At 26.0% G+C, this 12,296-nt stretch overlaps 2 protein-coding genes across 3 annotated transcripts in view; one reads left to right on the top strand and one right to left on the bottom strand.

Annotated features, from left to right (window-relative positions):
• Positions 1–12,296, bottom strand: part of LOC114122193 (kinesin-like protein KIF19) — a 42,205-nt gene extending 29,909 nt beyond the window's left edge. Inside the window, exons 1-3 of one of the 2 annotated variants that reach the window (XM_050197078.1) lie at positions 12,013–12,296; positions 11,809–11,945; positions 7,731–7,799 (exon numbers count right to left, since the gene is read on the bottom strand). In XM_050197078.1, the coding sequence (XP_050053035.1) occupies positions 7,731–7,799; positions 11,809–11,919 (180 nt within the window). In that variant the 5' untranslated portion in view covers positions 11,920–11,945; positions 12,013–12,296. Of the gene's footprint in view, positions 1–7,730; positions 7,800–11,808 lie in introns of both variants that reach the window. The other variant, XM_050197077.1, reaches the window with a different exon arrangement.
• On the top strand, positions 844–2,413 carry LOC114122156 (vitelline membrane protein Vm26Ab-like). Its single transcript, XM_027984734.2, has 2 exons — positions 844–997; positions 1,820–2,413. Exons 1-2 carry the CDS (start codon positions 860–862, stop codon positions 2,183–2,185), a joined length of 504 nt encoding a protein of 167 aa, XP_027840535.1. The 5' UTR covers positions 844–859; the 3' UTR covers positions 2,186–2,413.

The following is a 12,296-nucleotide window of genomic DNA, read 5'->3' as shown; positions in this document are numbered from 1 at the left end:
AATTTTTAATATATTTATGGGAAAATTCAAAATTTTGCAGTGTTTATGTTATAAAATAAAACAATATTATTATTATTGATTCAAAAACCCCGAATAAATTATGGTTAAAAATATATATTTATAAATTATTATATAATAATAAATCGACAATAGTTAAGCTTATATTATTATTTATTTTATTTTATAAGTACTTATATAATTATTTTTAATATCCGTGTTTAATTAAAATAGGTTGATTAGGGTAGCAGGGTATAGGGCTAAAAACGTCTGTGTTAAAAGTACCTATACATACTATCGACTTAAAGCCTATCCATCTAGATGAACTCCCGCATTTACAAATATTTTAAGCGAAATAATTGTATATTTTAATTTCTTTTGTTAATTATTATACTGATATAATACACGTTTTTGATATAATTGATAATTCAACATAGGTAGGTACTAGGTTTACACTACTGAGCATTACAATTTGAAACCTTCGTAGGAATTCAGCAATGTATTTTTATTTTATCATACAATTATTATTATGAAATCAATGATCAATATCAATATCACTGTTATTACTTATTATTAATGTTATACTGAAGTGTCGAAGTTTTTTTTATAAATATATATTATTATGCTCTGGTGTCTTTTATATAGCATAGATATAACAAGTAATAACCTACCACAATAACGTGCGTGTATGTTGTTCAAAAAATGCTTCTGAAGTATAACTAATGACGTATGAAATCATTATTATCTTATCAGATCGTCCATCAGTGATTACAATTTATTGTTTTGGCATCATCATTCTTCGGCGACGATGTCGTAATATACAACTGTCGGTGGTGCGCAGAGAATAATAATAGGGCGTTGGATGATCGAACTGACCGTATATAAAGGACTGTCAGACCAACAGTGGTCATCAGTCCATCAACGGTCGTACACATCGTTCGTCGAAACCCCTCAAGACAGCAACAAAACCGTCAAATACAAAATCAACATGCAGTTCCAAGTACGTATATTATATTATATATATGTTATATTAAAGTCATACATACATATAATATTATCGGTATGCTTAAAACGTTCGAATTGTTATATGATCACTGAATATCTGTATTTTTATTTTGCACTTTATCGTTACTAATATCGTCGTTGTTTAATGATTAATTACACTTTAAAAATAATAGAAACTAAAAATTAGAGTATTTTTTTAGTTTATAGTAACATCCAAAATAAAAATTGGTTCTGTGTTACTTAAATATCTGAGAAAGCCAAATCAAACAGCCGATTCGATTATTTCTTTAAAAGTTTTTAATTTGATTTATATTTTCTAATCTTCATTAAATATATATTATAATAAAATATGTAAGTGGGAACTGGGAAGTTTATATAATATTATAGTATACGGCTGGTAGAAAAGTATAGGTACTTTAATATTCTTGTATGTAAAAGGGGATATGATAGATCATGTCCTTTGATACTACGTATTTTTATCTATTTTTCGATAATTAGTAGATTTATAAAAATGTGTAATATTTGTATTGATCTAATATAGTCTCTAACATTAACCATAACGTTTAATATTTTATAATATATTTATAGACGATATATAGACATAGTTTTCTCATTTCTTTTCAAAACATCTAATAATTGACTTATATTCATGTTTGTTACAATAATTATAATAGTTTCACTTGGGCTAACCCAAGATGCCTTGCAGTAGGTACATAACTTAGTCGATAAAAAGACACGATTCGAGTAATAACGTTCTCTGTCGTTAGATTTAGGATTTTATACGATCGTTAAAACACTACTGTATATATTGTTCCAGATTTCCTTTGCTTTGATCGCTATGATCGTGTGCTTCGTCGCCGCAGCCGAAGAAGCCAAATCAGCATCCACCAAGTCCGTAAACAGCAAGTCCGCCACTGACCGAAGCAAGCGTGGTCTGTACGCTCCACTCGTCACCTCCCCGTACGCTCCGGCATACGCAGCACCATACGCAGCTCCGTACACCGCCCCTTACGCCGCCACTTACGCCGCCCCTTACGCCGCTCCTTATGTGGCACCTTATGCAGCACCGTACGCAGCCCCATACGTAGCATCCCCATACGCAGTCGCTCCGTACACTTCTTCTTATGTATCTTCCTACGGAGCTTACCCATACGGTTATGCTTCGCCATACGGTTTCTACTAATCGACAACTTCGGTATCGACATTTTATTCTTACTGTTATATACCTACATTATATCAGGTATAAACCGCAATACAAACAACACATAAATATAATAAAATATAATTTTGTATTTGAAAAAAAATTAATAAACTTATATTATGTTAAACAGACCATTGTGCCTAACTAATAGGTACTTATTTTCTTGTAGTTATATTATTATGTAAATAAATACATTTTAAAAATCATAAAGTTCTTGTTTTATTTCATCAATGAAATTCAAATAAATTTATTTTACATTTTAATTTATTTTAGCTAATCAATGATTATTGATTACTAATTACAACACTACGTTTACTCGTAAAACGTCTATGTAAGGTTACGAAAATGTTTAACCACTGATAAAATTAAGTTTAATGTTAAAATATTTACGCTATAGATGTTCTGATTAAGTCTTTAAAATAATATAAAGAACTATGTATACGACGGTATCTATACCAAAAAAAAACGTGTATTCAGCTACTACATGTACTTTTCTCCACCCGAAGGTTCGATGTTTTAATAATAAGTACACTCGTCACCTGAATTGTATAGCTACATTGAAATATATTATTTTTAACTGTCAATGTATAATCGATGAACCATTATAATATTCGACAAACTAATCTGTGAAAAATAGAATGATGAATCAATAAGAAATAACAAATGATATTAAATTATTTATACTTAGCCTATAGACATACATGTTATTATGGTGAACACAATACTGTTGTATTATATTAGTTTGTCATTTGAATGATATCAGAGAATATAAAGATTTATCAGGATTATACATGATCACATTGACTTTATTACTATTACATTTTGTATTTATAATTTACGATGAACTTATTCTCAAAAATACTCTGGTACTTGTACATTTTTAGATTTCACTTCGATAAAATAGCTTGTGTTTGAGAAATATAAATTGTATTTATAATACATCATGTGAACCAATATTTTTCTCTGTTCATTTAGAATCAAAAAATATTTCTCCCTTTAACATGATTTTATGAAAATGTATGGTTATATATAAGTATAAAATATGAATACAATTTTATGAATAGATAAGTTTACTACTTAGAAGATTACATGTAAATATAGTTGATAACTAGTTATTACTAAGTTTCTAAACAAACATTTTTGTATTTAACTGCTCATTACCTACACTATTTTAATTACGATTCTACAGGTCATTAATTTATTTTAAATTCTCTGAAATAATGTATTTCATTAATCTACTAATTTATATCATACTCCCAAGATAAATCCACTTTTATTACAAAACTATAAAAAGAGTAAACTTCATAGATTTGTGATCAATAATCATAATACATATTATATTAGTGAACTACTATAGGTATGTAAGTATGGTAACTTTTTTTATTACACATCGAATTTGTTTAAATCGTATTTGTATATAATACTTGAATTAATAAAAAAAATATTTATTAAAATACAATTTATTACATTTTTATTATGTTGACGAGTATTATGAATAGCGAGACATACAGAAAAAAATACGTCAGTAGCATACATTAGTCACCCAACTTATACTATTAAGTCACACGATTGAATCGAATTTTCACCCCTTGTAATTTGTATACGTTTTTATTACTTTATTTTTATTACAACCGTAGCATATTATTTTAATGGCTATTTAGTGCATTGTTAAGTTTTGAAAATCATACAGTTAAATTGAATTAAAATTTAATAACGTCATAAAAAAATGATTGTACCTTTTAAACTGTCTTTTTAAATTCATTTTTATTATAATAATATTATGATATAAAACGCATTTGAAAAAAAAAACAAATTGTGGGCTACGAAAGTATATTAAAATAAATTAAATAAATACCACTATAATACTGCAATATTAGTTATAAATCAAATTCACGGATTAAACATTGAAGTATAAAATTATGCTATACCTACCAATATTGATCAACCAGTAAATCTCACCACATATTTATTATTAGTTTTTTTTAATGAAAATAGCATTAAACATTCAAGGATTATTCTAATTTTAAATGTTTTCAAATTGACTGTATTTTTTTAGTATTAAAAACTTGTTGTATACAAGTATGTGCAACTTAATTGTTTCAATTAAATAAAATTTATTATGAAAGAATGTTAAATGCACATACATTTTTGATTAAATTATAACTATAAATGTATACATTTATAACATTATGAGTTCCTGAGAATCTATCTCACATTAGTTGAAATATTTTTCATGTAAATTTGCTGAAAGGTTTTGGAGTTCAGTGATAACATTAATAAAGTATAGGTATTTAAAAAATAATTCATCTGACCTTTCTTGTAATTTAGTATATAATTATTTTGGGATGTACCTAATAATACTGTTAGGTTTGCTGTAAAATAATATTTATTTTTATTTGACATAATGTTTTTAATAAACTTTAATACACAGTTATAACTATATATTCTTATATCATCAAAAATAAATCAATATTTGATGTGTCGTGTATAACACCGATAGCTGTTGTGATGATCCTGAAACGACTACCTAATATACTATATAGCATAACTCATAATAATAATGATAAAATGATAGCTTTTGATGTGTTTAGATAATTTTTACCTCAGTTCAACTACATCCATCATATTTTTGTTAACTCCATAATTCCACAATTGAAAATAATATAAAATAAATGCTTGTAAAAAAATTTAAATTTCTTTACATTTGTTAAAATAAAAATTATTAATATTATTATTAACGATTATTGAAATATAAGTTTTAAGTAAAATTAATTATCTAAAAGACAAATGTACAGGAACATTAGAAACAATGTTTGTTTTTAGATAATTTTGTTCATGGTTTTTATTTTGGTAAAAATTTTGTTTAAAAGTTAAATCTATACTTTACTTACAAAGTTACAACTATATATTATTCTGTAAAAGTATGTGTTTGTACATTTTAGAAATAATTAAGTAAATTAATGAATATAATAGTCATAAAACTGCCAAAAATAAGTAATCCCAAAAAAGTAGGTCACCATGAATATTTTCAATTGAGGGTATAAAATTAACACTACCCTAAATAGGGTAAGAATGGTTAAAAATCTAATCAAAATGGATTCAGGTCAGTTTTTGATTACTATGGTAGAATAGTTGCATGACTAGTAGAATTTAAACACCATATAGCAGGTACTTCAAAATGTCCTATAGGTAGTATACATTAACATTATACACCGTCTCAATGACCTACGTCCTCACATAAAAAAAATGACTTTATTGTTACGAATAGATTTTATTTACTACTCAATAAAAATAATATTATGTTTAATAATAGATACAAATTTGTTTATGTGATTTTATAAAATACGGTAGAGATAAACAATCAATTTGATATGATTTTAATTTATCTAAGACTTAACTTTTTAACAATCAAACTATAATAAGTCATTTCTTAAAACATTAGGTATAATAGTAAAAAAAATATTTATATTTTTATAAAGATTTTAAATAAATAAATACATTTTTAAATTTAATGGAACATTAAAATATTCTCTAAGATTGTCGCTAATTCTTAAATTTTATTATCGTTACCTGTTAGAATTTTTAGATTATCCTCATTAAATAAAGTTTAATACCTACAATTTATAGAAAATACTATAGGCTCAAGCCAATATTATTTTTTTAAATACTTAAAAGTTAAAATGTTCTATTTAAATATACCTTTTTAAATAAATAAAAAGTAGGCTTTTTATTAAAATAATAATTGAGCGTGCTTACTGATTATTCTAATTAATATTATGTACCTAGTATATGTACAAAACAAACACAAGTTTTGTTTTAAGACATCATTTTTGTTTGCTTGAAAAAATGATTATAATATAACTAAAGGAATTATTAAAGTTAATAAGGTAAATATGATAAGAAAATAATACTGTAAATATATGAATATAATGGGTGATAAAAACAGAAACCAAAAATTTTAAAATTATTATAATATAGTTTGATTTCGATTTTAGTTTATAGTTAATAAGTAATATTTATAACAATAATTGTTAAGATGTATAATTTATATATAATAAGACTATGCGAGTATCATAATATTATGATATATTAATTTATATATTAAGTGACAATACGGACCCCTTAATTATAGAATTATTATGTCATTTTACATGTTAAAAAATTATTGTATATTTTACTATGTATCAATATGTCATTATGTCAAACGAAAATTATAACTTACTCAAAATTATGTATAACGTGCATCGATCATATTTATTTTTTACTATAATAATATCAAATTCATTGTTAATATTTATTGGTTTGATTTGAATGGTTTTTGTGTGTATTTTTTTGTACACAAATATTTATTATACATTTGTTAATTAGTTATCTATAAGTTATCTATTTAATGTGCTGTACCTATACATTTTATCGGCTTGAATTTATTTATATTTCATTACGTATAATAAAAAAATTATAACTGTTATTAATTAATTTATAAAATATTTTTGAGCAAAGGAATAATCTCTATTTATTACTTTTAACATACATTGATAAACGATATTAATTTCAGGATATTATTATAAGTATTTATGCCCTACGGGTAATTATTCTTCACAGCATCTCTAAGTAAAATGATTGATATCTGAACCTAATAAGGCCATAATATACCAATTGTAAAGCTTACAATAAAAGATTATATACCTTAAAGCTATTTAATAACGGTAATCCTGCTTATATTACCAACAATCTTTGTTCAACTTCACGTCTATTTAATATCGCGTTTCCAAATGGCTAATACCTATTATGTTATACGAAAATTGCACCATGTAAGGATCTGGTTTTATTATAAAATAGTTTATATGTATAATGACTCTAATGAAATAAGTAACAGCACTACAGCAGGCACGTATTCAAAAGCGTCCAGTGGGTCTGGACTCTGGAGTGTCTGAACTCTGAAGCCCCCTGACATTCCTTGATAGAAATAAAAATTGTATTTTGACTAAATTCTAGCTATGTTTTTGAGTAACAGAAATTAATATAAATAACTTAACAAAAATATGATTCATAAAGAAGTTAAAAATATTAAATTATTGAAAATTGCAAAGTTTATCAGAAATTTAAAACTAAATGTGTAAGTTGATAGTTATTTTTAGGAAGTAATCTATAAGAAGAGAACTAATTCATCACATTTGAGCTCCTCAAAGTAATTAATAATATTAATATTGATTATTTTTTCTGATATTACATTTTATAATTTCGTAGGTACTTTTGCCTTATATTATTAATTTAAGGGAAAACGTGACATAAAATAATTTTGAATTCATTAAGATCATAATAAATTTATTAACTTTAAAGTTTATAATTTTTTATGTTTATGCTATTTTTATTCCGATAAAAATATGATTTAATGTACGACCTATGTAAATACTAAATAAACACTATAATGGACACTAAATAGGTGATGTTATGTAACATCATATAAACATATACTCCGGCTCATAAATTAATGTTTTTATAGTAATTATACGGTTAAATAGCTTACCTTGGAATCAACCACGTATAAGCTTCTACCCGTTTCGTTTGTTGATAATGGTCTTATTCTCACAGCCACCTAGAACAGTATATTAACTTTAAATTTGAAAAATATAAAGACTTGCTTTATTATTCGTCATAATACGTGACTACGAGTATAATATGTTAACATGTAATGTTGGCAGTTTGAGATTCGGATTAAGGAGTAAACAATTTTCTTCAATTTAAGAGGACGAACTAAATAAAAATGTTAAGGGCTAAAATTATAAAAATAAATCGAATATACATAATTTATTTTACCATACACACCAAAAAACCGGTCGTAAAATTAGAATTTAAAACGTAATTTATTCATATCATAATAACTATTTATTTACCACTAAAATATATAGGTATACATATGCTATTATATCATAAAGATATATGTGCCTAAATTTTGCATAATAACATACCTATGTATAGTATATTTAAAAACAATAATTATTGATATGTATCAGATCATGAAAAATAATACATATCTTTATTCATTGTTTAGTGTATTCAATATTCATTAATTAATCATTTAAACAACTACTTTAATAGTTTAATGTTAAACATAATCTATCATTATTTTTAAAAACTTGATTTTTTAGATGTATTATATATCCTACTATATTATTTAATTAAATTTAGTTATTAAACGGCCATTAAAAGCGTATTAGTTACTGATATATCTTATATATATATACGTGTGTGTTTTTTTTATTAAAGTTTGAAATTTTATTTATTTACTTTTTTCTAGAGTTTGTATTAATAGTAAATACTAGTTAGTACCTGCTTTGCTGACCAATATAATAAATAGATAATTAATACGTGTATTAACACTATATTTACCTAATTTATACCATCTTTTTGTTATCCAGAAACCTTTTTTTTATGAGCAGGTATCAAATTTATTTGGAATTTAAGTCTTTGATCTTGTTTAGATTATACATTGTAATAATTTTATAATAGGTACGTATAATGTATAAAAGGTACATAATAACCCATTAATTTATATATTATATTCATTCGTGTTGTACGTGTACCACGCAATTTATTAACATGTAGTTAAAACGAAACAAAAAATGCTATAATTTTCAACTTTGAGTGTGCGTTAAATGTTTAAATAAAATATACTCATAGTAATACATTTTGTTGAAAAAACCGGTTACATCAGTGATTTTTTTTTTTTTAATATAAAACACTATGTTACGCTTAAAAATCTAAATTTAGGCAGACTGTATTTGAAACCTTGTTTAGTAATCCGGTAAATGTACGTTTTATAAATCGCAAATAAAGATTATTCTGTCACTCCATTCAAAATAATTATTTTAAAGACACACACACACACACACATTTATTTATAGTTGTTTTCATTTTTAATATTTTGATTGCAAAAGGATTAACAAAATCAATTCTTATAACACATATGACATATTGCAGCGTACACACCACTAGTACCTATCTTCTTAACAATTTATACACCGTACAATTAATAAGCAATTAAATACAATTTTTTATATTAATTCTTTAATTCACATGCTGAAAGTAATTAATATTGAAGTACATATTATTAGGTATTCTGGTGGCATTTCGAAACATTGTTCAACATTTTGTCCAAGTATTATTTTCTCGTTGAGTTATAATGGACATTGGAAAGTGGCAATAATAAGTATTGAGTATTGGTAGATAATTTGACGGTTTCTCTATGTATATATTTAAAATAATTAACTCATCTATTTATTTTTTGAATCTTGCAATAACATAAAACCACAATACTGGTGTTGCGTTTAGGTACTCAATACTCATAGTTTATATAATATTAAGTATACTTAAAACGATTGAAACAATGAGACAATATTTAGGAGTTCAGTTTTTAATCAAATACGGTGTTTGGTGATTTTATGGTTGATCAGGAAGGAAGATTATTCCTAGAAATTGAAGGAACTTATAAAGAGTATAATTTGATTCTTTATCACGATCTACTAAAATATACTTCACCGTTGAGGATCGACTTCCATTGAATTTTTTTTTTTATTATTGAATAACTATAATTATAAAGAAACATATAGGATGGGTGGCCCTACAAATAAATTCTAACATGATCGATTTTGAAATTGTCCGCGATCGACTGTTTGGCCACCCCTGCTATAGTATAATAATATGTGCCTTGTACCTATTACCTATGTATTGTTACTGTTAAAGTGGAAAAATTGTCAGTGTAAATTATGAATACAAACTTGGTGGTAAAATGATAAATATATAATTCCCGAATTTTTCAATTCAGTAATAATCATACACATGCACCAGGCATTATATATCAGAAAATTAATACCAAAAATTCCACGTGAACTTAATATTATATTACATAGATAATAGATATACTATTTCCTATTTGATTGATTAAAATAGATAAATAAATGATATTTGTAGACTATAATAAAAATATTGAAGTATAACTAACCTATTTAGTATTTAATACGAGTTATCATTATATGACATAAAATTTAAAATTACTTATAAATATACAATTCAAGCCACTTAGCATTTTTTTATATAACACAAATACCATAGTCATTCAATTGCCTCATAAATTGTAAAGCACCGAAGTGACTTTTCTTAGAGGTATCTGAATGCCTAGTGCACATTGTCAACATCACTAACAAACTTCTTCCAAATTGTAAGCTAATTGCTATACTGCAAACGTATATCAATGTAACAGTTTATCTTTTACCTTTTACCTTAGGGACGAATGTACGATATTATATCTGACAAAATATTTCATATTTTCTATACAAATTTTAGCATTGTATAAAATAATCACTTTATAATAGTATACTCAAAATCAATAGTACTGTAAATTGTTTCTTTTTAATTTGATGTCTGTGAAACTTTTATTGTGAACTTATTATTGTAGTATACTCGAGTGTTGATATTTTGTTGTTGGAATAATATCTTGCACAGAAATAGGTCCTGAAGCTTACATGTTATAGAAAAATACTTGTTCATGTTAGGTACCTACTAATTTGGACGTGCGCAGTTGCATAAAATATAGCGGGAACCAATAATTAAACTCAGTCAAATAATTATATAGGGACCAATTCGGACGTTTATCCATAACTAAATTCATCGCATAAGTAATTTCATGCACGTATAATAAGACCGCCTAACTCAAAATGTTTAAGAAATATCGATTTGAAGTTTTTGGTTATAATAGATATTATAAAACGTTTTTTAGTGACGTATTTAAAATTAAAAACTGAAATAGGTATTTACAAATTACAATTAATATACTTTACAATGTAACATTTCAAATATTAAGAAAACCCTCTAGAACCAAATTAATTGAACTTGTGACGTTTTTAATTAAGTATAGAACTGTTTTATAGTAAGTCATATAGGCATACAACTGTATTTCCTGCACATTTGGAAACACCATAAGTATATTCAAGTACTGAAATATGACAGTATTGAATTTATACTGTACTACGCTGCAATAAACATAAATTATAAAATACATTCTATATTTCTAAATTTTTTTTTTATTTATTGGTAGTCAACACATTGTACAAAAATTATTTTTTATTTTATGCGAGAACGCGATAAATATGCATTATTATAATATATTATAGGCAAATCGTATTAAACTTAAATATACAGATAAAAATATGCAGGCAATTTTTGTATTTTGATTTTTGTCTTTTTTACAACTAGTTGGAAAAATTAAAAATGTTATGTTACCACTAAGTATAAATAACATGGTTCTTTTGCTTTGAAAAACAGTTAAAAATTCAAATATTTAATTAACTGACATATCACTTTAATGACCAAAATCATATTTTATAAATTGCTTATCCTTGTATTATATTAGTGATGGTTTTAACTACCCGCGAATATCACAGTACTCATAATATCTAGAAATTTAGGTACATTTAAGCAAATTTTCAGTAGTGTCAGTTGTCTACTTCTATACATAGGTGTGCGATAAAGTTGTGTAAATAGGTACAGCCGCAATCAACTAACGACCATGCGTCGAGTTTTACGAACAATTCGATTATTGGCATTACCATGAGTTTTTCTTCGACGGCCGTCGACTCTTCCTGCCGGAATTCCGGCGCGGAAGACACCGTGTACGGTGAGCCGTTAAGGTTCTGCATCTGCACGGTGGACGGCGACATGACTTAACGTTATAAGGTACGCGTACCTACATATTGACGAAATCGATGTATTATTATCGAAGACGATCGTAAAAATCGCATAATAATATAAACCTTTAGATAAATATATTATGTTACAACGGCGAGACACTTATATAATATCGTATAGTCGCGCCACGTGACGATGACGGTTCGCGGTAAGACCGCGGCGACGACCCCCCCTTCATGACGGTGTCACGGATGGTCGTCTGAATTTTGTAAAAAATTTATAGCGATAATCGCGACATTTTCAGAACGATGTTATAATAATGTAATGTAATATTATGTTATTATGATGGTAGCGCACATTTGTAGCGTGTGGCGCGGCGGCGTCGGCGTCCAAACTGCAAGCGGATAAT

The sequence above is a fragment of the Aphis gossypii genome, chromosome 1 (assembly GCF_020184175.1).
Source record: "Aphis gossypii isolate Hap1 chromosome 1, ASM2018417v2, whole genome shotgun sequence".
Taxonomy (NCBI): domain Eukaryota; kingdom Metazoa; phylum Arthropoda; class Insecta; order Hemiptera; family Aphididae; genus Aphis; species Aphis gossypii.
Note: the sequence above shows the minus strand (reverse complement) of the source record. Positions and strands in the feature narration are given on the sequence as shown.

Bases quoted from the DNA above. Each gene is read 5' to 3' on its own strand.
- LOC114122156 (XM_027984734.2), top strand. From the start codon at position 860: ATGATCGAACTGACCGTATATAAAGGACTGTCAGACCAACAGTGGTCA. The intron at 998-1,819 runs GTACGTATATTA...ATATTGTTCCAG, and splicing joins AAATCAACATGCAGTTCCAA to ATTTCCTTTGCTTTGATCGC.